This window comes from Zingiber officinale, chromosome 6B, assembly GCF_018446385.1.
Source record: "Zingiber officinale cultivar Zhangliang chromosome 6B, Zo_v1.1, whole genome shotgun sequence".
NCBI classification, from domain to species: domain Eukaryota; kingdom Viridiplantae; phylum Streptophyta; class Magnoliopsida; order Zingiberales; family Zingiberaceae; genus Zingiber; species Zingiber officinale.
The window spans coordinates 135,201,463-135,229,401 of NC_055996.1; the positions used below are offsets into that span (position 1 = coordinate 135,201,463).

Here is a 27,939-nt window from a genome sequence, read left to right on the forward strand (position 1 = left end):
GAATGTAAGAAAAAGGGGCACTACGAAACGGAGTGTCTAAAGTTGAAGAAGCAAGAGGAAAAGATCAAGAAAAAGAAGAAGGCTTTGAAAGCCACATGGGATGACTCATCATCAAGCTCATCGGAAGAAGATGAAAGGAAGAGCTCAAAGCACATGGCTCTCATGACCTTAAGTCATGTAGAAGATAGTGAAGATGAAGATAGTCATGAAGAAGATGTGAAGTCTTCAAGTGAGTCATCTTCTAGTGATGATGAGGTAATTTCTCCCAAGCTTGATAAGATGTATGCCACCATTGCATGCTTAACCAATGCACTAGCTAAATCAAAAGGGAAGGTCAAAAGATTGCAAAATGAATTGAAATCACTCAAAAATGAAATTGTGCCATGTGAAAGTTGCATGCTTCATGAAAATGACAAAAATGATGTTGATGATCTTGAAAAAGAAAATGTATCATTGAAATCACAAGTTGATGATCTTAGATGTGCTCTAGTAAAATTTACTTCAAGTTCAAAATACTTAGACATGATTCTAGGAGCTCAAAGAGGCGTGTACAATAAAGCGGGACTAGGTTTTAAATCTCAAGATAAGGAAGTTAAATTCATGTCCCTAATTAGTAGAAACCATGCTTCAAGGGTTAAGGTTGTTCAAGCTTGGGTACCCAAGCAATTTGTTATTGATGCTACCGGACCCAAAGTGTGGGTACCAAAACATTTGGTTCATCGTGTTTAAACAGGCATGCGCAAAGGGGGAGCATCCAACAACATGGTTCGTAGATAGTGGATGCTCTAAGCATATGACGGGAGACTCATCAAAATTTTCATCATTTAGACACAAAAGTAAAGGTACCGTTTCTTTTGGTAATAGTGGTGAGCTAAAAGTTATAGGAATTGGAGATATTAGAATTTCCGAGAAATTTGTAATAAAAAATTGGTTACGAGTAAAAGGCATGGCTTTTAATCTCTTGAGTGTTAGTCAACTATGTGACTCGGGGTATAGAGTTGAGTTCAACTCATCTCAATGCCTAGTCAAACATAGTGAACTAAACACCAATGTTCTCATAGGCCATAGAAAAGAAAATATTTATCAAGTTGAACTATTTGGTGCTACTAATGTGTTTGCTAAGTGTCTCATGTCCAAAGAAGAGGAGACGTGGCTTTGGCACCAGAGACTCGCTCACACCAACATGAAGAATATCAAAAATCTCTCAAGGAAGGAGTTAGTGCACGGATTGCCAAAGTTGAAGTTTCAAAAGGACAAAATATGTGATGCATGTCAAATGGGTAAGCAAACCAAAGCTACTCATAAAGGTAAAAATGTTGTAAGTACTTCAAATGCTTTAGAGCTCATTCACATGGATTTATTTGATAGTAGCAAATATATTTTTTTAAATGGTAGTAGATATTGCTTTGTGATTGTGGATGATTACACTAGATATACATGGGTATTTTTCTTGAAACATAAGGATCAAACTCTAGATACCTTGATTGCTTTTTGTAATAGAGTAGAAAATGAAAAGGCTCATAAGATAAACAAAATAAGAAGTGATCATGGAGGTGAGTTTGAAAATGATAGATTCACAAGTTTTTGTATGGAAAAAGGCTACAAACATGAGTTTTCAACCCCTAGAACACCTCAACAAAATGGAGTTGTTGAGAGGAAAAATAGGGTGTTACAAGAGGCCGCTAGGAGCATGTTAAATGAATATTCACTACATAGTTTCCTATGGGCCGAAGCAATCAATACGGCTTGTTATGTCCAAAATCGAACTTTAATACATAGGTTTCTAGGAAAAACACCTCATGAATTGTGGTTTGGTAAACAACCTACAATTAAGCATCTTAGAGTATTTGGGTGTAAGGTCTATATTCTAAACACCAAGGATCACTTGGGAAAGTTTTCCGCTAAGGCGGATGAGGGGATTCTTATAGGTTACTCAAGTCATAGCAAGGCATACCGAATTTACAACAAAAGATCAAAACTAGTTGAAGAATCACTAAATGTTGTATTTGAAGAAAATCGCTCTTTAAACTCTATAAGAACAAACGATGAAGAATTACAATTTGAGTTAGAAAAACTAACACTAAATGAGGTAAATCATCAAGGAGAAGAATATCAAGAAAGTGATGGTGAGAAAAATGAACCTTTGCCACTTGAACCCGAAATTATAACAAATCAAGACTCAAGACCTACTAGGACTCATGTAAATCATCCCGTAGATCAAGTAGTAGGAGACATTACTCAAGGAGTGAGAACTCGATCTTACTTTAGAAATGAAGGAAGTCAAGTTGCCTTAATATCTCAAATAGAACCAAAAATCATTGATGATGCCTTGTTTGATCCAGATTGGATTTTAGCAATGCAAGATGAATTATCTCAATTTGAGAGAAGTCAAGTTTGGGATTTAGTTCCTAGGCCTAACAACAAATCAATTATTGATACAAAATGAGTTTTTAGGAACAAACTTGATGATAAAGGGATAGTGGTGAGAAACAAAGCTAGATTGGTCGCTAGGGGTTTCAATCAAGTAGAAGGGTTGGACTATGATGAAACTTATGCACCCGTAGCAAGATTGGAGTCAATTAGAATGATGTTGGCCTTTGCCGCTCAAATGGATGTAAAATTAGCATTTTTAAATGTGTAATAAAGAAGAAGTATATGTTGAGCAGCCATGGATTTGAAAATTGGAGTGTCCAACCCATGTATATAAACTTAAAAGGCCTTATATGGACTAAAACAAGCTCCTCGGGCTTGGTATGAACGATTGTCAACATTTCTAGTATCAAAAGGGTTTCATAGAGGAAAAATTGATCCTACTCTATTCTTGAAAAATAATGGTAATGATTTGTTTGTGGCCCAAGTATATGTAGATGACATTATTTGTGGTTCCACAAATAAAGATTTTTTAAATGAATTCATTAATCACATGGAGAGTGAATTCGAAATGAGTTTGGTTGGTGAGTTGACATTTTTCCTAGGATTACAAATTAAGCAAACAAAAGAGGGCATTTACATTCATTAATCCAAATATGTCAAAAAGCTATTTAAGAAATTTGGAATGGAAAATGCAAAGGAAATATCTACCCCTGGCCACAAATACTAAGTTAGATAAAGACATTGAGGGAAAGAAGACTCGACATAGTGTGTGCCGTAGGTCTATCTCACGGCTAGTATCAATCTTGTGCCAAGGAGTCACATTTGAGCGCCGTTAAGCGAATTCTTCGTTATCTCAAGGGGACTCAAAATGTTGGTCTTTGGTATCCTAGAACCGAAACTTCTGACCTAGTGGGCTATACCGATTCCGATTATGCCGGATGCAAGTTGGATCGCAAAAGCACTAGTGGTAGCTGTCAATTTCTAGGGTCCTCTTTAGTAAGCTGGTCAAGTAGAAAACAACATTGTGTAGCTCTCTCCAGAACCGAAGCGGAATATATTGCCATGGGAGAATGTGTATCGCAATTATTGTGGATGACTCATACTCTAGAAGACTATAAACTTACCTATAACAATGTTCAAGTACTTTGTGATAATGTGAGTACAATCAATTTAACAAAAAATCCCGTTCATCATTCAAGAACAAAACACATAGAGGTTAAACATCATTTTATCCGTGATCATGTAACTCGAGGTGATATCATTTTAAATTATGTTGGATCAAAATCTAACTTAGCCGATATCTTCACCAAACCTCTTCCCGAAGTTGAATTTAGCTTTCTTAGAAGAGAATTGAGAATGTGTTGTATTGATTAAATCAAACCCTTCATGGTCACTTTATAGGTAGAGCCTTTGGGTTCTTCACCTTAATTTTTGCCCCTCACAAACACATAGGGTTATCTTTTTTGTGTGATTTAGATGGGGGTGAGAGGTTAGGAACATTTATCTTGATCATAATGCTTGTTATGATGCATTAAGTTGGCCAAGAAAAATGATTTTCACATGAAACATTCATTTGTCCAATCATAGGGAAAGCAAGTGTACAACTCATGTGCCCGTTGCCCTACGATTATGATTGGAAATTTTCAATTGACCATATAACAACTCACTTCTGAAACATTGGTTGAAGTGTGTTATTGGATGGGGATTATTATGAAAAAGATAGATACAAACTTCCTCATATCTTTGAAGTTTTCAATAATTTGTGGTTTTGTGTAAGTTTTCACTAAGATGAGTTTATTTTTATTAAAATTTATTTTTCCTTGATAATATGGGACACATATAGTGTCTATGCAAAATTTCGTGATTTTTGGAGTAATGTACAATTTTCTGTTTTTGGTCGAATCTGGGTTCTGAAAGTTCGTCAGAAGTGCAGAAATATCAGGCTTCTCAATCGATTGGGAGGCTCGCACTCGGTCACAGAAGGCATCTGAATCGATCCATGGATCGATTCAGAGAACCTCGATCGATCAATGGATCGATTGAGACGCCCTGTCGATTTTCCACAGAAGGCGTCTGAATCGATCTATGGATCGATTCAGCCGTCTGTTCGATTTTCACAGAAGCATTGTGAATCGATCGACCGATCAATTCATTTACTCTCAATCGATCGGTCGATCGATCGAGACCCTAAAACCCGTTTTAAACCCTTAGATCCGAATCGATCCCCTCACTCTTTTTCCTCTTTTCTCTCTCTCGACGCGGTCTTGCCCTAGGCGACTTCCCAGGCGACGTTTTCCTCTGTCTCGTTCGTCACTCCGGCGTGCTTCTCCGGCGAAGAGGAGCTATTCCACTTCTCTTCCAGCTCTCTCTCGACGCACTGGGCAGCTCCCTTCCTCGTCTCCACGTCCTCACACAAGATGCGGACTCCAAACCCTAACCCTAGGTAACATTCCTTGCTCTACTCCTTGTTGCTCTTTTTGCTCTTATTTTTGCCTAATCTGTATTTTTTTTGTGTCTTTATGCATTGCATTATCCCTCATGCATTGCATTCCTTGCATTACCCTTGAATCTTTGCATTACTTGCATTCCTTCCTGTTCACTGTCAACCCTGGGCATCTCGTGCATTTGTTTTCTATCCCACAGAAAGAAACAAAAGGTTCGTGAATCGGGCGAAGGGTCGTCTGTCCCTTCCTCACGTCCTCAACCTCCCACTGACCCTAGGTTTCCAAATGCTACAATGCAACAAGCTTTCACCAAAAATGCTTTCAAACTTATATCCCCTAGATCAGTGAATTTGCAATATTATAGATCTTCTTGTTTTGATACCTATAATAGGTTCAAGCATTATAAACTTGACTCTTTGTTGACTTGTGAGAGGGACATCAATATAGGTCTTGTCTCCGAATTCTATAATAATTTACACACTTCAGATGGTGTAAATTATCGCACTCGTGTTGCAAAACGGAGCCTGGATTTCTCTTATGAGATTCTTCAATCTTATCTCGAATGTCTTTTATCCAAATCTTCCCGATGAGCTGCCTCCACCTTTTGAGCATATTAGTATTGTATCCATGCATCAGTTCTTCTTTGGTCGTCCTCGTCCGGATGGGCCAGATGCTCATATCACTAAGTTTTCTTCTCTTGAGTTATCGGCTGAGAATGCCGCTTTGTTTAAAGTGATCATCAACTGTCTTTTCCCCATTGCCTCTCGTGCCCTAGCCACTCTACGACCGCCTCATATGTTTGCTCTCTATGCCATTCGTCACATCAACATCGCTCTGAACATCTTTCATTGCATCATTCATTTTACCCAGCCCGTGCAGCAGACGATACATATGCCTTTCGGGCATCTTATCACAGTTTGGCTGGCGTCCCAGAAGGTAGATGTCTCCCGGGGACGGCTGGAGCATATGACAGTGGCTTATTCTCGGATTTCTTCCCGCTCTTTCAAGAAGTCGGGTCTGATTGGTGGTCCAGCTGGAGTTCGATGGATCGATAGCCGTGCTTTTGGGGAGGGACCCCGGGCTCGCCACAGGGGGGATGCACAGGCCTTGGCTCATGCGGAGGATGAGGCTGAGGAGGAGTTCCAAGGGCCAGCTTCTCCGACTTTGGAGGAGACGGTTTCCACTCGCCTTGAGGAGCTGACCTTGGAGGTAGCCAGCCTGCGTACCACGTTGGATACCGTGGTCCAGCAGCAGACTTCGATGCAGCGGACTCTGGATACACTAGTGGACTTAGTGGGCTCATGGGTGACGGTTCACCCGTCTTAGTCTGGTCCATCCACCGCCCCTGTTCCTCCTGCTGAGGATGCCCCTGATCTTGACTCTGTGGCGGTTCCTGCTCCGGCTACTACGTCCGCTCCAGCTGCTGATCCTGATCCCACCCCTCCTGGAGACGAGCTTATCGAGTTTTATGTTCCTATATGATGTATTTTTTTCTTGTTGTATGGATGGTTGTTCTGGGGTCCTTTTTGTGAACTCTCTTTTATTTTGAATGTATGATATACTTTTATGCTACGCTCTCCTTTTGATTCTACATTTCAGTGTTGTTATGTTCTGTTGATATATGTGTGTTTTAGGGGGAGCATTCCTTGGATTTATCGTATTTGCTTTGTGCACTTATTGAGGGGGAGTTATTTGCTTTTGATTTTTGACAAAGGGGGAGATCTATGTTGAAGTTTATGCTTATTGCTTATGCTTATCTCAGTAAATTAAAATCAAGCTTACTGCAATTATGCAATTATTATTTCAGCAAGCTACAATCATTATTGGAAATTAGCCTAAATTTAAATAGATTGTCAAACATCAAAAAGGGAGAGATTGTTGGTGCAATCATGCCCTGGAAGTTTCAATGTGTTGACAATTATTTAAGTTTAGGTTAATACGGTGGAACTAACATGCATTGTGAGTTTGCAAGAGGAGTTTCTTGCAGGTCAGAAGACCAGATGCAAGAGAAGACCAAGAAGGTCGAGGACTGGATTCTTGGCAAAGAGAGTTCTTGCAGGTCAGAAGACGGATGCAAGGCAAGAGAAGTCCAAGAAGGTGGAGGATTCTGGCAAGAGAAACTCCTGCAAGTCACAAGATTATGTGTGATAGGCTCACCGTCGAGATTGGAAAATCGATTCGACATGGGTATGCGGCGGTTGCCTACAGATCGATCACCGATCGATTGAAGAAGCGATCGATTGGCTGATCGATTGGTAAGGTTCTGTGCAGCACAGAATGCGTCTGGATCGATCATCGATTTAAGGAACCGAATCGATCGGCGATCGATCCGTGAACATTCTGTGCAAAATTGTTTCAATCGATCACCGATCGATTAGGGATTGAATCGATCGGCCGATCGATCCATGAACATTCTGTGCGGACTGTCTGAATCGATCATCCGATCGATTCAAGGAACTGAATCGATCGGCCGATCGATTCACGCAGCTGCGATTTCATGAGCAAGCGGCTGAATCGATTCAAACGCTGCCCCCAATCGATCCAAGTCAAATAAAAGAATCTGCACCGTCGATCTTGACGCGATGACTTCCAACGGTTAGTTGTGAATCGATTGGAATATAACCTCAATCGATCCACGGCGACGGCGGCGTGAGAAACGGCTAGTTTTCTCAACGTATAAAACACGGGAAGAAACTGGAAAACCATACACAACGAAAAACATACTGTTCCATTGCTCTCCAAGCCTTTTGAAAGCTCTCAAGTGATCAAGATTCAAAGCAAAGGGTTCAAGCTCCTCTCCATTACGTACTGAAATCTCACCTGCAAAGAAGAAGCTGATTAAAGCTTGTAATCCTTCTCTACTTCTTCTTTGTAGCGCTTGTGATATTTATTTTGAAGAAAAGGGAGAGGTGTATTTCTGTTAAGGTTTCTCCACCTTCGATGTGATTCCGAGAAGGAGGGTTTTTGATAGTGAAAGAGTGTGAGTGGTGTGGATCCTTGGACTAGTCACCTCCTTGAGGAGGTGGATACCAAGTAACTACCGGTGTTAGCATTGCCTTCAGATTTTCGCTGTGCAAAACAAAGTTGGTCAGCAAAAGAAGTGAGCCATTCACCCCCCCCCCCCCTCTAGCTCAACCGATCCTAACAAGTGTCTTATCTAAGACTTGTCTTATAAAAGGAAAATGTCTAAAACTAATCTTAAAATAAAAAGGCTGCCCGGTGCACAAAACTCCCGCCATGCGGGATCCTGGGGAAGGATCCATTATACGCAGCCTTTTCCTGTTTTTTACAAGATGTTGTTTTCAGGATTCGAACCCGTGACCTTTTGATCATAAAACAATAACTTTACCGTTGCACCAAGGCTCCCCTTCATGTAAAACTTATCTTAGAAAAAGAAATAAAGTTAAAGGATTTATTTGAATAGATCCATTAAAAGATCCTATCATTCCACTGCCCTTCAAAACAACCTTGTCCTTTGTTTAGCAATAAACTCTGGAATATTTTCTTGAATGGTATCATATAATTCATAAGTACTGCTCCAATTCTAACTTCGGATGCATCGGGTTCAGGGACAAATTGTTTATTAGGTAGTGCAAGAACTAGTGTTGTCATTATAGTCTCCTTTAAATTCTTGAATACCTTTTTTTGCTTCAAAACACCATCTAAATGCATTTGTGAGACCAGAAAATCACGTAATGCCTTGATACTCTTTGGGGTGGGCCACTTTATCATAACTAGCACCTTTGAGGGATCAGTAGCTACTCCTTTTTGGCTTACAATATGACCAAGGTATTCCACCTTAGTTGTCCCAAAGTTGTACTTTTCTCTTTTCACAGAAAGAGAATGTGTTCGAACTCCAAGGTTGTTTTGGTGTGATCAACAAGTTAAGTTAGGTCCTGTGTGTTTCTAACCTTGTGTCTAAGTGTGCAGGAGCTTAGGAGCACAGGTAGTCGAGCGGAAGACGCAGCTAGCGAGAAGGAAGCGTGCGGTGGTTCTGAGGGACGAAAGCCGGAGCGGAAGATTGCTCGGGGAGCAAGAGACGCAGCTAGCGAGAAGGACGGCACGCGGTGCGTCCGAGGGACGAACACTGCGGATGAGTACGCCGGCGGACGAGAAGGGAACACGCGACGATTCAGAGGGACGAGAAGCCGGAGGGAAGCCCGCTCGAGAAGACTGGAAGTTCGGTTCGGGTGAGCCCTTTTCCGGATGATAGAGTTCACCCAATCAAGCGGATCTTGATCAGAGGACCCGGACGAAAGTTAACCAGAGTTGACTCAGCATCCGAGGCGCCCGGACCAGCCCAGGGCTCCCGGAGCAGTCCGGGGCGCCCGGAACCTGAATTTTAACCAGATCGAGCTTTGACTCGATCTGAACGTTTCCCCCCAGGGAGCCCGGAACCCTTCCAGGCGCCCCGACCAAGGCTATAAATATAGCCTTGGTTCAGAAGCTTCGAATCAACTCAGAAATTTACATTCCAAACACTTGTGCGCTTCTTTTCTAGTTTAGCTTCTGTCTTTTGTGCTTTCACTGCTGTAAGAGGCTTCTCCGCCTGAAGGAGATATTTTAGTGCACGTTCATTCCTTGGATTAACAACCTCCTTGGTTGTAACCAAGTGAAGTTGTGAGCCTCTTCTTTATGCTTTTTATTTACTGCTAATTTACTTATGCACGTGTTCTGTTGAAAGTTCGAGAAGGGTCTTTGTTATTTTTTTAGGCTATTCAACCCCCCTTCTAGTCGGCCCAACGGTCCTACAAGTGGTATCAGAGCCGAGACGCTTCAGGAGGACTTGAAGGGGACTTCACTACCTGGAAAAAGCGAATGCAGGTATTTTTTACAACAGATTTTGAGTTAATTCTAATAATGAAATTTGGTTTTGTAGCTCCAGAGGGAAAAGAAAAATACCAATGGACGAAAAAGGAGCAGACCGACTACATGGCGAACGGAAAAGCAGAATACCATATGCTGAGCGTTCTTCGGCCACAAGAAGTCAACTGAATCAGCAACTACAACTTCATGAAGGAACTTTGGGAGAAGTTCCTCGAGCTGCACGAAGGGACGTCCAAAGCCAAGCTCGCCAAAAGAGATTTGCTTCGCAATCAGCTCACCAGCTTGCGACTTGGGGAAGACGAGTCAGTCACGCATCTGCACTCGAGAATAAAAGAAATTAACACCGGACTTTCGAATCTCGGAGAAAAGGTAAGTAACCGAGATTCGCTCAGGTACGCTTTAAATTCCTTTCCTAGAAATACCAATTGGGCATCATTAGTAGATGCATTTTACATTTCTAAAGATTTAGAAAAGATTTCATTAGAAGAATTCTTTTCAACATTTGAAGTGCATGAGTCGAAATGTGCAGGAATAAGGGAGCCCAATAACAACGTCGCCTGAAGCTTCGAGAGACGAACCTGAATCAGAATCTTCTCTCGACGACGAGGAAATGATAATAATGGCAAGAAGATTCAAGAAACTTTGTAAATTTAGATCTACTAACCATCTGCAGGGGAAAAAGAAAAGGACAATCCGCTGCTATCACTGCGACGAAGAAGGGTACGTTAAGGACAACTGCCCCAAATTGAAGAACAAAGACAAGGAGAAGGGTAAGAGGCCTATCCAGAAACGAAAGGCCCTGAAGGCGACGTGGGACGATACGTCGTCCGAATCGGAAGTCGAAGCATTCTCCGGACTTGCACTGATGGCGAGTCATCAAGACGACGACTGCGATTCAAGCTCTTTCGAAATGAGCATCGAGAGCATCGATGAAGGGGGAGACACGTCGGAAGAAAGCAACAGCTCAGGGGGAGAAACAGACAACGAGATCGACAAGGTAAGTCAGGTACGACCTCTTCCTCCCGATAAAATGTTTAAGTTCGTTAAACTTTTAACAAAAGATTGATGCAAATTAGAAAATGAAAATAAAAATTTAAAAGTAATTCTAGCTAAGTCTTGTTCCTTAGAAGAATTAGATAAATTAAAACTAGCAAATGAAAAATTGAAACTTGAAAATGATGATTTGAAAATTCAAGTAGATAACTTGAAAAACTATGCATGTTCATCTAAAACCAATTTTAGAAGATTTAATAATTTAAATTAGTACTTTAAATATCATCCGGGACAAATTAAGAACATTTCAAGAAAATGTCCCTAAATAGTTTTTGATTAATCCAGTAGGCTGGAACCTATATTGAGTTCCGAAGTCATGCTTAAATTAATTTTAAAATTAAAATTAGCGCTTTTAGTAAGAAAATTAAACAAATAATTTCTTTATGAGGCTTTGTCAAGGAAGTGGTTGTTACTTCAATAACCAAGAAAGCCTAGTGCCTCGTCACGACCTGGAAGCCAAAATATTAAAATAAATGTTTAATTAACTTACTAATAAAGCATTAATCCAAGAATTAATTAATGCTTTAAAAAGGTTATTTAAAATATTTTTTTCAATTTAGAAATTTACTTAAAATTTTTTTTTACTAAAGTCATTTTTTTCTACTTAGAATTTTTTTTAAATTCTCAAATGATTAAGTTAGAAAAATTTCTTTCAAAAATAATCTTTACTTAGAAATTTTTTATGTTTTTCTTAAGTTAAAATTTTTTCTAAAATTAGAAATTTATGCTCAAATTACTTAGAAATTGTTTTTAACTTAGAATTTTTTTTTAATTTACTAAGTTTTTAACCCTTAGATTGTTTCTCTTGGAACCCCATTTTTTTGTGATCAAAGGGGGAGAAGGGAAAGTATAAGTCTAGGGGGAGGTAGATAGATTTAATTAAATTTTTTTTCTATCTTTTTGTACTTAAATTACAAATTAAGTTAATTTACTTAATTTTATTTAATGTCTATTTTACCCTAGCTTAACTTGGGTTGATCACACAAAAAAGGGAGAGATTGTTGGAACCCCAAGGTTGTTTTGGTGTGATCAACAAGTTAGTAATCTTGTCGTTCTAACATTGTGTCAAGTGTGCGGGGAGCTAGGAGCACGGTAGTGGAGCGGAAGACGCAGCGAGAAGGACGGCACGGGAAGAGTGTACACCGGCGAACGAGAAGGAAGCGTGTGGTGGTTCCGGGGAGCGGAAGATTGCTCGGGAGCAAGAGACGCAGCGAGAAGGACGACAGCAGTGCGTCAGGGACGAAGCTGCGGATGAGCACGCCGTGGACGAGAAGGGAACAGCGATGATTAGGGGCGAGGAGGAAGCCCGCTTGAGAAGACCGGAAGTTGGGTTTGGGTGAGCCCTTTGGATGGCAGATCACCCAATCAGCGGGTCGGGAGGCGAGAGGACCCGACGAAAGTCGACCGAGTTGACTCGATCCGGCGCCGGGCAACCGGCGCCGGAACCTGAATTTTGACCAGATCGAGCTTTGACTCGATCTGAACGTTGGGGGATAAATTTTATCCCCCAGGGCGCCCAGAACCCTTCCAGGCGCCCCGACCAAGGCTATAAATATAGCCTTGGTCCAGAAGCTTCGAATCAACTCAGAAATTTACATTCCAAACACTTGTGCGCTTCTTTTCTAGTTTAGCTTCTGTCTTTTGTGCTTTCACTGCTGTAAGAGGCTTCTCCGCCTAAAGGAGATATTTTAGTGCACGTTCATTCCTTAGATTAACAACCTCCTTGGTTGTAACGAAGTCAAGTTGTAAGCCTCTTCTTTCTGCTTTTTATTTACTGCTAATCTACTTTATGCAAGTGTTCTGTTGAAAGTTCGAGAAGGGTCTTTGTTGTTTTTTTAGCCTATTCAACCCCCCCTTCTAGCCGGCCCAACGGTCCTACAGAATGCTGACGCAAAAGTGTGAGTACTTTATAAAGATGATGCAAATGATCTTCAAACGATGAACTATAAACAAGGATGTCATCAAAGAAATTCAAAATAAACTTACGGAGGTAAGGCCTGAAGATATCATTCATCAAACTTTGGAATGTAAAAGGTGCATTAGTTAAACCGAAAGACATGACTAAAAATTCATAATGACCATCATGAGTCTGAAAGGTTGTTTTTGGAATGTCTGGTTGATGGATTCTTATCTGATGGAAACTTGAGCGAAGATCCAACTTTGAGAAGAATGAGGAACCTCCTAATTCATCAAGTAATTCATCAATGATGGGGATGGGGTACTTGTCTTTCACTGTAATTTTATTGAGTGCCTGGTAATCTACACATTCGCCAATTTCCGTCTTTCTTTCGTACATGCAGTATTGGAGAAAAATATGGAATTACACTTGGGCGAACGATACCAGCTTGAAGCATCTCTTGTACAATCTTCTCAATTTCCTCCTGTATGTAAGGGTAGCGATAAAGCCTAACATTTGCTTTAGGATACTTTTTGATGGAGAGTTGCATGAGAAAAATGGAGCAATCTTTCTTTAATAGTTGCTCTGCTTGATAACTACTAATTGATGTGATAGTATCTTGTCTCTTGCCTATGATACAAACTTCTTTTCCTTAGTCTTAGAAGCGCATTGTGTTGAGAGAAATTGTATATTATGTCTCTTAATGTTCTCAACCATTGTGCTCCAAGTATAATATCACATCTATCTAGGGGTAAAAAAATTGATTTGTTATTAATTCATAATTTGGTAAGAAAATTTTAATACTACTGTGATCTTCCATCCGCCACCTAAACATCAAATGTAAATGCTTGCTCTATTTTTTGTCTAAGCATGCTTGCCAAGGTTGAGTCTAGAAAATTGTTGGTGCTTCTTCAATCTATAAGCATCATCACTGGTTGTTTTAATGAATCCTTTTTACTTTTATCGTTTGCGGAGTTTGTAGTCCTTGTAAGGCATGAATTGATATTACCATAGAGTCATATTGTACTTCGTTGATATTATTTTGTGTTTCACCTTCATCGAAATCTTCTTCCTTGGAGTTCTCTATTGGTTCAATCATCACTATCCTCTTTTGTATGCATTGATGACTACGGTGCCACTTTTCATCGCAATGCCAGCATAATTCCTTTGCTATTCTTTCCTTGATCTCTTCTTTTGTTAATCTATGGGGTGTTGAATAATGCGATGTGTTTTCATGAATTACCTTATTATTTCTTCTTCCTTCCTCATTGATCTTCTATTCTTATAGTCGTGCAAAAGCTAAAGCAACCTTCATGGTGCGGGGTTGATTCATTTTTATTTCTCGTCGTATATCAAGGCAAGTCCTTCAATAAAAGTGCCTAGTAATTGCTTTTCTGACCAATCATGAGTTCAATTAGAGAGTCGCTTGAATCGTCCTTGGTACTCCAGTACAGTTGTAGTATGACGAATTTTGGCCAATTCTCTATCAACATTCTCATAATCGGAGGGACCAAATCGAGGAGTTCTTCTTTGAATTCCTCCCATTTTGGAGGTCCATGGCATGCTTCAAGCTAGTCATACCATTGGATGACATCGCCTTCGAGGTTTATAGATATGCTAATTCTACCTTTGATAGTTCGGTGTGCTGTGGAAGCGAAAATATTTTTCAGCCCTTGAAATCCATCCAATCGGATCGTTGTTCTCCCAGCGAGGAAATTCTACCTTCATACGTGGAAGGTTGTGCTCTCGATCCTCATTTGAGTTGGCTCTATGGTCATATTGTTGTTGTCGAGATTGCTGATTTATTTCCCTTGTGATTAGTATGCTTGAGTTGGAATATGCTTTTAAACGATCCTTCAATTCTTCCACTATTGTGACCAACGATGTCATAGTTTTTTCGAGTTTATCCATCCTTGTCTCGTGCTCAGCTTCAAACTCCATAGCCCATTTGGCATCAAGATGAGATCCTCCGGTCGTCATATCAAAGTGGATTTTCTTCTCTTGAAGTCGGGTTATGACCATGCGCTTGTTAAGTTGCTGCAAGATACTATAGGGCGATGATGAAGTGAACGTGCTCTAATACCAAGTTAATAGGAACCCGGGGGCCTATCACGTTGAAAAATCGAAAGAGAAAAATGGAAAAGGGGATAGGGTGATCACTTTGAGGGGATCAACCTCCAATAATCAAATGAAATTGATTAACTAAAAGGGAAATTACTTGTCTTCCAAAATTACATAACGTCTCTTTAAATAGATACCTAAACGATATTTTCAAAGGAAAATGTCTAAAATAAAACTAAAATAAAACTACATTTTCAAGAGAAAATGTCTTATCTAAAACTTGTCTTATAAAAGGAAAAGGTCTAAAACTTATGTTAGAAAAGGAAATAAAGTTAAAGGATTTATTTGAATAGATCTTGTAAATCTTCGACAACCAATAAATGTTATATCTCTTGAACATTCAAGGCCTTCTTCATGATCCTCATTGCTTCGAGTAACTGATAATTTATCACCAATAATGGCATCTAGAATTTCTAGTATTTCAAGATCTTGCCTTGTGTTGTGGCTATTCATGGTTCTCTCAAATAGTTGACTTGGATTAGTCAAGCCTCTTATGTTTTCTAGTTGGAGTTTCCATGTAGATAATTGTGGTATAGTTCAATCGTTCAATTGAGTATATGGTAATTGCAATGTATTTCCAAGATCCTTTAAATTCCTCAATCCGATCCCTGTCAATGTACTTGCTCTCATAACAATTTCAACAAAGGTAAGTTGTATATTGTTCTCTTGGGTACTTGGGTAAGATTCCGAGTCCCTTTCAGAAGCAAGTACTTGAGATTAGCAAGGTTAATCAACTCTACTGGTAGTGTTTTGACTGGGGTGAAGTTCAAGTTTAGATATTGGAGCTCGGATAACATGTTGATTTCCCTATGAAACATTGTGATGTTTCTACCCAAGAGATCCAAGAATGTCAAAATACGAAAAGACGGGACAAGTGGCCAAGAATTAAGTTTAGCTTACGGATCCATTGGAACATGAGCATGGAAAGTTTACGAAATGTGGGAGTCCACAAGTTGAAGATGTTAAAAGTGATACCGTACATATTTTAAATTATATACTGTATATCATATACTAAAAAGTTTGGTATAAAAAAATTCATATTGATAACGTATCAAAATTTTAGTATACTGAATTTTCGGTATTGTATAAAATCCATATTAATTAATTAAAATTTCGGTATTGATGTGGTATACAAATTTTATATCAATACCAAAAATTTTAATAATATATTATACCATATTAAAACTTTTGGTATTTCGATAATATTAATATGGTTCAATATATTCTGATATGATATATGTGATAAATCAAAATTTTAATATTTTTTCCGCCTATAAAGTGAATATTAATATTGACGGAACTTTCAATAGGACTTATTAATTATTACATATCACAAAATAATATTGTTAAGACAGTGAGATTTAGTAGCTGATAATCCATGTCACATTTCTAACTTTATGTATTTATCAATATTGAAGTTTAGAAATCTAAGAATCTTGTGAGCATATTATCCTGCCAAATCATTTCATCTTTTTTCCAAAAACATCAAAGTCCTAGGCACATTAGTTTTTGTGATTTAAACAAAAACAGACAGAGCTATTTTACTATTGTAACAAGCCAGATTAACTAGATTTACCATTTAAATTGGTTTTAGAGAAAAATTATTATAATAAGACAAGAGTTCGAATTTCGATAAAATCAAAGAAAAACAATCTTTCTAGTACTAGTCAACTACAACTTCCTGATTTATTTCATCACAGATAATCGTGAGATCGGAAATGGCTGGGATGATGGATTCACTTTGTGTTACAGTGTTCGAGCATTCGAAATCAAAAGCTCTTCCGTAACATTCAATCACAATTCAATATTTGGAAATGTAAAAATAAATATATAATACAAAATCTATATTATTTCTCCAAAAAATAATTAGGCCATCCACAACGGCGTTAATGCCTTAGGCATTAACGCCGACGTGGACCATTTTTTTAGCACTGTGGTGCGATTCATTAAAAAAATAAAAAAAATGTATTAACGCATTGAGATGTTAAAAGCGTTACAAATGCTCTTAGAATGAACCAATAAATCAATTACAGAGGGAAATATACATTCAAAAGCTCTCACATGGGGTGGATTCAAACCGGAGCATTCTTGAAGCTACATCGTAGATTATGTGCATATTTTGTTGTTGGTAGTTGCCGATGATGGTCAATTTGTCTCCGTTTTGCCCGGGTCGCATAACCAAGCAATAGGCTCTCGTTCTTTTATCGGCGAACATGTAGTTCATCTGCGGCATCCTCATGTCGGCGCCGTTGTCGAAGTGGAACACCATGTCTGGCAACGGCGGCGGTGGCCATGACGACAAACCAAAGCAGAGGTCAAGGCCAACAGTCTTCGACATATCTTTCACCCGAAGACCCACCAGAGACTGCAGCTCCTTCTTGATCACGTCGAAGGCCGACTGCGGCAGCTGCGTCTGCCCGGTGCCGGAGTCAACGAGCACTCCGGTAGATTCTTCTTTGTTGTACTCAAAGACGGACGCCGGAATGGGCAGGAGGTTCCCGCCGATGGAAATACCTCTCATGGCGACGTAGTACTGGTCGGTGGCATTCAGAAAAGGCGTCGATTGCACTTCGCCGGAACTCGCCTTCTTCGCGCTTGCTAAATCGCCAAGGAGAAGGTGGCTTTTGCTCGAACTTTTGAACGGAGTGAGACAATAAGAAAACCTTCCCAAATTAAGCTGAGAAACCAACGAGAGTTTGCCTTGGCCGAGGTCGACGACGCCGGAGGCGCCTGAGAAAGTGCCCTTGACAAGTCTGTTGCAGCCGAAAGTCAAGTTGACCGTCGGTGACTCAGCGCCGAGCGAAAACATCTCTGTCGCCAAGAATCCGTTGATCATCGCCGACCCATAAACATAAACATATTCACATTTTGGCACGCTGACGGACTTGAGTGGCTGGTAATCATACAGAGGACTGGAGCAGGGGAGCTTGGAGAAGGTGGAGGATTTCGACGGGTCATAAATACTTATGCCTTTATGATCACATTGCTCACATGGCTGACACTTCGCCCAGACAACCTCACTTCCGGTGTCTAGGACGCCAGTCACGGGGAGCTTTGGAGTCCCTATGGAGTATTCTATGAAATAATCGAACATGGAAGCTTTGAGAAGAACATTGAAGGATGCAGAGGAGTTATTTGCTAGCCTAGATTCGAGAACTTTTCGACGATGGTGACTCCGTTGCACGAGGCGATGAATGCGGCCAGTCGAGCTAAAGGGTTGGCCGGAGTCGACGTGGGTCAACCGGAGATGAAGGCTGGCGGTATGAGCAGCAAAGATTGAGGGGAGAGAGGAGGACAATGCAAGCAGTGTAAACAAGAACAAGTGTGCCATCTTTGTTTTTATTTATGGTATTGAAGATTGCAATGTGGAGAGGGATACGCTAGCATGCTTTTATAAGCGAAGAAGGAGAGTCAAAATAGACTTCCAACAAATTGTTATAACGATTTGTTATATATAGATTTAGGTGTTTAGTTTATTATTCTAAATTAAATTGAGATATCCATTAATTAGTTGGGTGTATTATATGTTAACCTAACTTTCTTTTCACTTGATTTAGACGCCCCCAATATGGAAAATAATATAATTCAATTAATTGTTTTATAAAATAAGATAAAAATATGTAATTCAAAATTCAAATAGAATAATAAATTGAAATTTAATAATTAATTTAAATAAAGTTAATGAAAAATCTTTTTTTTTCCTAAATTGGGCCTTGTTCTTACATTTGGGCCTCTTATTAATTGGATCTAGTTGTCTTAGGCTTGACATTATTAAATGCGATTTCGCCCGTTGTTCTTGTCGCCTCTCATGGCCGTCCTCATCGCCGTCTTCTTCTTCTCCTCCTCCAGCGTCGGGGCCTTCCTTCTTCGTCTTTCTTGCATCCGTCCTCAGATCCAATGACGGCGCGTAGCTTCATCCTCTGGCTGCATGGGTTGAGCGACTCCGGACCGGTCAATGAGCCCATCCGGACCGTCTTCTCCGCTCCCGAGTTCAAGCTCTCCAAGTGGTCCTTCCCGTCCGCCCCTCGCTCTTCCGTCTCCTGCAACTGCACCATCCCTTATATGCTCCTTTATTTCCTTTTTTTTTTTTTTATAAAGATCAACGGAATGGGGCAAGGCTTCGTGCTGATGCAATTGAAGTAACCTTTTTTTTATCAGTTTCCGCTTCTGATCCAGCGGTATTATGCCATAAGTTTACCATTGAATTTCTGTGTACAAGGAAAAACACTTTTTTTTTAATGCAAAATGTAGTATTTCTTCCCATTTTTGTGCAAATTTGGGATGCTTCTGATCTAGGGTTTATGCTTTGGAAGGGGTACTAGTTGTGCTTGGTCAGTAGAAACCTTCTAAATGAAGTTTGATCTATATGCATTCATCAAAAGAACATTCTTTCATTTGATACTTGTAGTATTTCTACTAGGAGATTACATTTTCGCCTGAGTAGTGTTTTCTTACTTTGCAGATAGTGGTGTTATGCCTTCCTGGTTTTACATTTATGAGATACCTGTGACTTCTGTAAGTTTTTCTTTAACTAATTCACGTTTTAACTCTTGTTCATTGCTAATGCTAGTCATTGCAAATTGTATTCCTGTAAAATAGCTGTTCACTGTCATCCATTCCAATATCTTGTTGACCAGACGTGTGTTTTTTCACCCATCAATCCTGAGAGGCCCGTAATCTAAATTTTAAGTAGTTGGACATTTTCCTAACCTTCAGAACGTGCATGCTATGATAGAGAAAGAGGTTGACAATGGAGTAAACTCTGAAAACATATTTGTTTTTGGATTTACCCAAGGAGGTATAGAAAGAAATCACCCCACTTTGACGATTTATAATAACATGATCACAAAAGCTGATTTGGGTGATTAACATTTTACAGGTGCCTTGAGATTGGCAAGTGTGTTGCTTTACCAAAGAATTATGGGAGGTGGTGCAGTTTATAGTGGATGGGTCCCTTTTAATTCATCAATTATTGAACGTATTTCACCAGAAGCAAAAACGGTATTTCAAGTTATTTTGAAACAAAATGGAAGAATTGTTATATATCTTGTTTAAAAAGATCAAGTTAGTTTAAGTTAATGGATATCAATTACCAATATCTGGAAATAAAGATTATGAAAGCATATATACCAAATTGGATTGTGAAAATGTCAACATCTAGATATAAGTTATCTATGAAATTATAGCAAAACTCCAATAATTAGATGCTTATTATTCTTTACATGTCCTTGTGGTAAGGAATGATTGTAGTTGAAGGAAGCTATGTGCGTAGCAAAGTTTATGTTTTTAATCTTCCTGTTGAGATCTATGGTGTCCATCCTAGTGGCAAAAGGTGATTCGTTCGCCCCCATGGTCTCCGCCAACCCGTCCCTAGCCAACACGGAAAAGGTAAATCACGAGTGACTACTAGCTTTGGGTAGTTGAATAGTGCATAGGGGAGGCTAGGATGTCCATCCTGTCAAGATATTTAAGATTTGATTTATTGAGTCTAATCAGTATCTTCTTTTTGCTTGTAACAAGAAGCAGTTAAAAACTCAAAATAAAAATAAAAAAATCAATAAATGAGCAAATTTCAACACTCACCAGGTAATGATCTAGATAAGAAGAGTCCAATTTCTTACTTGAATAAGATACAAACCCATCCCCCAAATGCTCGTATTTAACAATTGGCTTGTGAACATTAAATAGTGATTTCAGACACCCTAGCATCTCCCATGCGCTATTTAACTGCCCAAAGCTAGTAGTCACTCGTGATTAACCTCTTTCGTGTTGGTTGGGGACAAGCTGGTTGAGGCCGCGAGCGAGCGAATCACTTTTTGCCACCAGAATGGACACCCTAGATCTTAACAAGGGGATTAAAAACATAAACATTGCTACACACATTGCTTCCTTCAACCATAATCATTTCTTACCACAAGGACATGTAAACAACAATAGGCATCTAATTATTGGAGTTTTTCTATAATTTCGTAGATAACTTATATCTAGATGTTGACATTTTCACAATCCAGTTTGGTATATATGCTTTCATAATCTTTATTTCCAGATATTGACAATTGATATCCATTGACTTAAACTAACTTGATCTTTTTAAACAAAATATATAACAATTCTTATGTTTTGTTTCAAAATAACTTGATACACTTTGATTAGAATATCTAGAGTCTTAAAATTAGATGGTGTATTGATGCATGATTAGGTGGTGTATAAATTTATACTCATCTTGTTCATTTGCATCTTTTCACAATTCTTAGTGTACAAGTTTGAATTATATTTTACTAGTCTACTCCCTCAAATAGTTGAGGATTGTGTTTCTCTAGAAGTTTCTATTAGCAACATCTGCATACTTGCATTTTTTTATACTAATTCTTTATCTAGATCTTACAATGCGCATTGAATCTACATTGGACTAAAAAAAAGGATTTGCTTCTCCATGATTTCTTCTTTTGGTTGAAGCTTATGCTTCCTTTTCACCAATTTAGTCTATAGGCTTATAATTTAGCATGCATCATCTGTTCTAATACTTTTACTATGATACCTCATGCTCGTTACATACCATCAAGCTATATGTTTCTTAAAGTCAAGATGTTGTGATAATAATCAACTATTGCTATTATTTAACTAGTTATGTTATATTTTCACTTACAATGTGTTATACATTTGTTGTCGACATTATAGATAATTTAGCCTCAGAAGCATATTATAAGTTGCATTCTTGATTGACAACCGTGAAAGAGTAATTAAATCTTGCATGTCATTTGTGACAAATTGTAAATTATATGGTAAGTTTCACTTGTAATGTCAGTTGCCTGTCTTAGCACCACTAGGCAAAAGAATCAAGGTATCAACTCAAAAAAATTAAACTCTTTAGTTACTGGTTGGGTTTTTATTTGATCCACAATGCCCTTAGGTGTGGTCTAGCCAAATGTTGATTTGGCAGGGAAAGCGGAATAAACACAATTGAGACGGTTACAATATTTTGTAACTTACTTTTGTCATATTTTTATTAAATGATATTTTAGTTGCAATAGACTTATATCTAATAGTAAACAAGCTAAGTGGATGAGGACTATATTAAAACTTATTTGATTTCATCTTGACATGCCTGGGAGCAATCATATGCATACGTCAATATGATCTATGATGGTGAATCAAAAGTATGTGTTGTTAGGGTGATAGATGTACTGAGTGCTAACAATAACTATATAGAGTAATGCTTTGTCTGAAATTATAGTCTTGATATCAAGCTAGGCCTACCCTGCATATACCATGTCAAAAGTATGTGTTGTCTTTTTTTACTTTCATAAGCTAGAATATTCTCATTTTATGGTAAAATTTCATTGAACAATTTGAAAAAATAATAAAGTATGAAGAGACACATCAACTTATAACATGTATAGTTACGGATCTCCCTACTGACATTAGGGAATCTAAATGATTTGTTTATCATATAAGACTAGTTTATTATATAATTAATTATGGAATCAGATTGTGTATCCACTTCTATAAAATCAAATATAAAGAATAATCTCATATTATATCACCATCATTATCAAACAATATTGGTCTTGATTATTTTAGGTTGTATCTTATTCATCCATTGTACTTGCATCGTGCAACCTTCTATCTTCTTACAAGAAAGATGAGGATGTTGAAGTACAAGAAGAAGAACCGATCGTAAAAGATGAGGATGTTGAGGTACAACAAGAAGAAAAACCGACCGAAGAAGATGAAGTTAAATTTATTAAAATCGAAGAGTCAGAAGAAGAAGATGCTATTTGTCTTCTTCAAAAGGCAGGAGCATCATTTGACAAGTCTTTAGTAAGTAGCCTGTGCTGTTTGCTTACAAATTGTCTTTTTTTTTTTTTGCACTGTTTGATACATCAAAGATTAGGGATGGGAAAAAATGCTGAAAATTTAGTATACCGTACTCATTGTATAAAAATATACCGTACGATATTATACTATACTAAATTTTTTGGCATTCGTATAAAATTTATATCAAAATTTTTAGTTTACTGCATCAATATCGAAATTTTACTATAAACAGTATGGAATTAATACTATATCTGAATTTCGGTATATCGAAAATTTGGTATACCAAAATTCCGGTACGGTATCTGTATGAAATTTCTTATACCGAATTGTTGGGTATGATAACGGTATATGAGTTGGTGGTTCGGTATACCGTAATGAACACCACCCCTATCAAAGATAGTCCTTTCACTATTACAAAGTGATCCTGTCGAGAATCTGAGAAGATGGAACTGTCAGTGATGTGTCTGGAATGTTGACCACATCTCCATGACCCGGATGGCGAGCTGTCTTTTATGTTGACCAAGTCGTCAGAAGTCCTCTAGTCAGCAATACCTGTAGCCAGCGATCGGGTTGCCTCGGTCCCTGGTACCTCGATGCTCGAGGCGGGTCCCACGAATATATAAACAGTCGAATAATAGTAGAACAACTAAATAAATACAAGATGAGTACAGTGACGTACCCTGACCCCGGGAGGGTGGGGCGCTCTCAGATGGATCGATGAACTGGTTGCGATGCTGTTCGAGCCGTCGCGGGCCTGAAGGGTAGATGAATGTGAGTCAATTGAGGAACTGGATTTACATGGGCCACGCGCGACCTGGGTCCGGAAAGTGACACGTCGGCCGAGAGATAGTAGCGGCACGTAGGCCGAGAAGTGACGTCGGTATACAAGCTGGGAGATGACATCGGCATGCAGCCTGAGATATAATATCGGCACGCAAGCCGAAACACCACAATGACACGTAGGATGAAACACAACAATGGTGGCTCAAAGGCCATATCAGTGCCGAAAGCGTCCGTCGGCATGGATCGACATCAAAACTATACGGCAACGCGGATTATAGGATGACAACAGCCGTGAAATCGACGGAGGTCGTGGATCGGCCGATGGATGCCGCTGGATGCAGCAGCCGAAAAGGGGACGAGGATGAGGAACGTAGTCTGACAGCCGGTAAAGGCAGTGGGGTGGCTAGCCGGAAGTGGTGTTGATGGTTAGAGGTTGCTCGCCGGAGGTTGTCGAGCGGACGACAGCGCTGGGAGGCAGAGGCGTGGTCGGTGGTGGCACCCGCTGGGGGCAGAGGCAGAGGCACTCGCTAGAGGCGGCGCTCGCTGCAGGCGCCGACCACGGGAGGCGCCGGCCACTGGAGGCGGCTGCGGTAGCTGGCTGAAGCGATGGTGATGCTCCTTGGCGACGTTTGCGCTTGAGAAGAAAGGGGAAGAACAGGGTTATGTATAAGCTCAAAGCTCTAATCGTAAAAATACCAAAATGCCCCTCCCTTATTTCCTAATTACTCCTATGCCCTCAGCTACATCCGCATCACAAGCCTCCCTTTAAGTCTAGTCGTAGGAGGCGCAAGTCCGATTGACTAGATAGTCTGTCGCAAAGACTGACTCGCTCTCGATATCAAAGTCAAATCACTGAACCCCTCGTATAATGGCAGGCGAGCGACCGCTATCGTAATGGTGTCACATGAGAGATGGTAGCGATGCCGAGCGAATGATGAAGCAACGAGTGAGGCAAGTGCTGACAGAACGACGCACACTTGGCAGAGTGGCGAGAAAAACGTGTGTCGACCGAGCGACGAAAAATAGTGTCGAGCGGATGCCAAACAAGCTATCGGCCGAACGCCAAGTGAGTGCATAGGCGAATACCGAGCGAGCGATAAAGCAGCGCCGAGCAGGAGTGGAGCCCAAAAACTGAGCAGGAGCATAGCCCGTAAAATCGAATGCGCACGAAAACGAAAGTCATGAGCCGAGCGAACTCAGGGCCCATGAGATATTCTGGTCCGAAATCAATAGAGGTGCTCTCGTCCGCGACCATTGGAGATAGCTTGATCCCGAACGGCGAGAAGGATGTTCTAATACATTGAGCTGTGCCTAGTGAAAATCGCTCGACCCTGAACATGGAAGATAAGAGAATGCGCTAAGTTGGTCCGCGACCAGTGAAGACCGCTCGACCCCAAACAAGGGAGATATGAGATCCAATAAGCTGGTCCGCGACCAGTGAAGACTGCTCGACCCCAAATGGGGGAGATAGATGCTCTGATAAGCTGGTCCGTGACCAGTGAAGACTGATCGACCTCGAACGGGGGAGATAGAATATCTAATATGCTAGTCCGAGACTAATGATGATCGCTCGACCTCGAACGGGGAGATAAAATATCCGATAAGCTAGTCCGAGACCAGTGACGACCGTTCGACCTCGAATGGGGAAGATAAGATATCCGATAAGCTGGTCCGTGACCAATGAAAACTGCTCGACCCCGAATGGGGGAGATAGACAATCTGATATGCTGGTCCGCGACCAGTGAAGGCTGCTCGACCCCTAACGGGGGAGATAGATGCTCTGATAAGCTGGTCCGTGACCAGTGAAGATTGCTCGACCCTGAACGGGGGAGATAAGATATCCGATAAGCTGGTCCGTGACCAGTGAAGACTGTTTGACCCCGAACGGGGGAGATAGGTGATCTGATATGTTGGTCCGCGATCAGTGAACGTTGCTCGACCCCGAACGGGGGAGATAGGAGATTTGATATGTTGGTCCGAGACCAGTGACGATTGCTCGACCCCGAACGGGGGAGATAAAATATTCGATAAGCTGGTCCATGACCAGTGAAGGTTGCTCGACCCCGAACGGGGGAGATAGGCGATCTGATATGCTGGTCCGTGACCAGTGAAGGCTGCTCGACCCCGAACGGGGGAGATAGGAGATTTGATATGCTGGTTCGAGACCAGTGACGACCGCTCGATCCCGAACTGGGGAGATAAAATATCTGATAAGCTGGTCCGAGACTAGTGACGACCGCTCAACCCCAAACAGGGAGATAAGATATCCGATAAACTGGTCCGAGACTAGTGACAACCGCTCGACCCCGAACGGGGGAGATAAAATATCCGATAAACTGGTCCGAGACCAGTGATGACCGCTCAACCCCAAACGGGAGATATAAGGGAATCTACTAAGCTGGTCCAAGACTAGTGAAGACCGCTCGACCTTGAACGGGGGAGATAGAATGTCCGATATACTGGTCCGTGACCAATGAAGGTCGCTCGACGGTGTTCACATGGGTTTAACGTCGTCGCTCGACGGTCTTCACATGTGTTTAACGTTGCCGCTCGATGGTCTACACAGGGGTTTAACGTCGTTGCTCGACTTCTTGGGTTTATAGTCGCCGCTCGCCTTTTAGAGCACTCTAATATAACTTAAACTCAGTCGATCGGCTCAGGAGTCTCTGACTCAAGGGTTTATAGTCGCCGCTCGACTTCTTGGGTTTATAGTCGTCGCTCGACTTCTAGAGCCTGTGGCTCTAATATAACTCAAACCCGACCGATCCACTCGGGAGTCTCTGACTCAAGGGTTTATAGTCGCCGCTTGACTTTCAGAGCCCGTGACTCTAATATAACTCAAACCCAGCCGATCGGCTCGGGAGTCTCTGACTCAAGGGTTTATAGTCGTCGCTCGACTTCTTGGGTTTATAGTTGCCGCTCGACATCTAGAGCCCGTGACTCTAATATAATTCAACCCCGGCCGATCGGCTCGGGAATCTCTGACTCAAGGGTTTATAGTCGCCGCTCGACTTCTTGGGTTTATAGTCGCCACTCAACTTCTAGAGTCCGTGACTCTAATATAACTCAAATCTGACCGATCGGCTTGGGAGTCTCTGATTCATGGGTTTATAGTCACCGCTCGACTTCTTGGGTTTATAGTTGTCGATCGACTTCTAGAGCCCGTGGCTCTAATATAACTCAAACCCGGCCGATCGATTCTGGAGTCTCTGACTCAAGGGTTTATAGTCGCCGCTCGACTTCTTGGGTTTATAGTCGCTGCTCTGCCCGTGGCTCTAATATAACTCAAACCCGGTCGATCGGCTTGGGGTATTCGACATTGAGCCCGTGACTCTAATATAATATAAACCCTGCCGATTGGCATGGGAGTCTTCGACATTGAGCCCGTGATTCTAATATAATATAATCCCGGCCGATCGGCACGGGAATCTTCAACATTGAGCCCGTGGCTCTAATGATATAAATTCGGCCGATCGGCACGGGAGTTTTTGACATTGAGTCCGTTGCTCAAATATATCTTAAACCTGGCCAATCGGCACGGGAGTCTTCAATCGGGGAACTATGGCAGATTCTATGACCGAAAGAGAAAATATAATGGAAAAACTGACCTGCCGACCAACAGAGGATCTGACTCAATTCCTCAACTCTCGAATACCCGTGAAGTGAGGAGAACATGATATGCTCGTCGAAATCCACCAAGGTCATGAGTATAATAGAATTTTCCGGCGTCGTCCATCTTCACGTTCCAGATCAGGTGAAGTTCCCACAAACGGCGCCAATATGATCCTGTCGGGAAACTGAGAAGACGGAATTGTCGGTGTGATGTGTCTGGAATGTTGACCGCATCTTCATGACTCGGATGGCGAACTGTCTTCTATGTTTACCAAGTCGCCATAAGTCCTTAAATCTCTAATCAACAGTACCTGTAGCCAGCAACCGGGTTGCCCCGGTCTCTGGTACCCCGATGGTCGAGGCGGGTCCCACGAATATATAAGCAGTCGAATAATAGAACAACTAAATAAATACAAGATGAGTACAGTGACGTACCCTAGCCCCGGGGGGCACCCTCAGATGGATCGATGAATTGGTCGCGATGTTGTTCGAGCCATCGCGGCCCTGAAGGGTAGATGAATGTGAGTCAGCTGAGGAGATGGATCTACTTGGGCTGCGCGTGACTTGGGTCCGGAAACTGACACGTCGACCGAGAGATAATAGCAACACGTAGGCCGAGAGGTGATGTCAGCGCTAGAGCTTATGAGCTTCGGAAAAAAGAGGAATCATGTCAGTTTATCGTAGGCGGAGAGGGAGTTGTTGTCGAGAGGGATAACCTCTTTGGGGAAAAAACTACGACGCACTTTTTGAATATTCCGCCTTTTTTAGATTTACCTCAACAAAATACCGATATATATTATTCTAAACACTTTTCGGTTTGAACTTAGTGCATCAGCACAGTTGATTTCTTCCTCTTGTATGGCGAAACTTCCATCGGCTCTGATGAGGTAAAGGATCTTTTCTTCTCGATGGTTCTATTTTATTTGCAAGGCTAATGGGATCTTTTGTTTGATCCTGAATTTGCTTTATGTAACCCGTTTCCTTGTAAAGCCTCGTTGATAGATTTCTTAG

The 27,939-nt window shown here is 40.8% G+C and overlaps 1 protein-coding gene across 1 annotated transcript in view; it reads left to right on the top strand.

Moving 5' to 3' along the window:
• Positions 1-1,226: 1,226 nt before the first annotated feature.
• The window catches only part of LOC121989705, a 36,880-nt gene continuing 10,167 nt past the window's right edge, over positions 1,227-27,939 (top strand). The window contains exons 1-3 of the mRNA XM_042543900.1: positions 1,227-1,280; positions 19,178-19,230; positions 22,297-22,536. Of these exons, the coding sequence (XP_042399834.1) occupies positions 1,277-1,280; positions 19,178-19,230; positions 22,297-22,536 (297 nt within the window). The 5' untranslated portion in view covers positions 1,227-1,276. The remainder of the gene's footprint in view (positions 1,281-19,177; positions 19,231-22,296; positions 22,537-27,939) is intronic.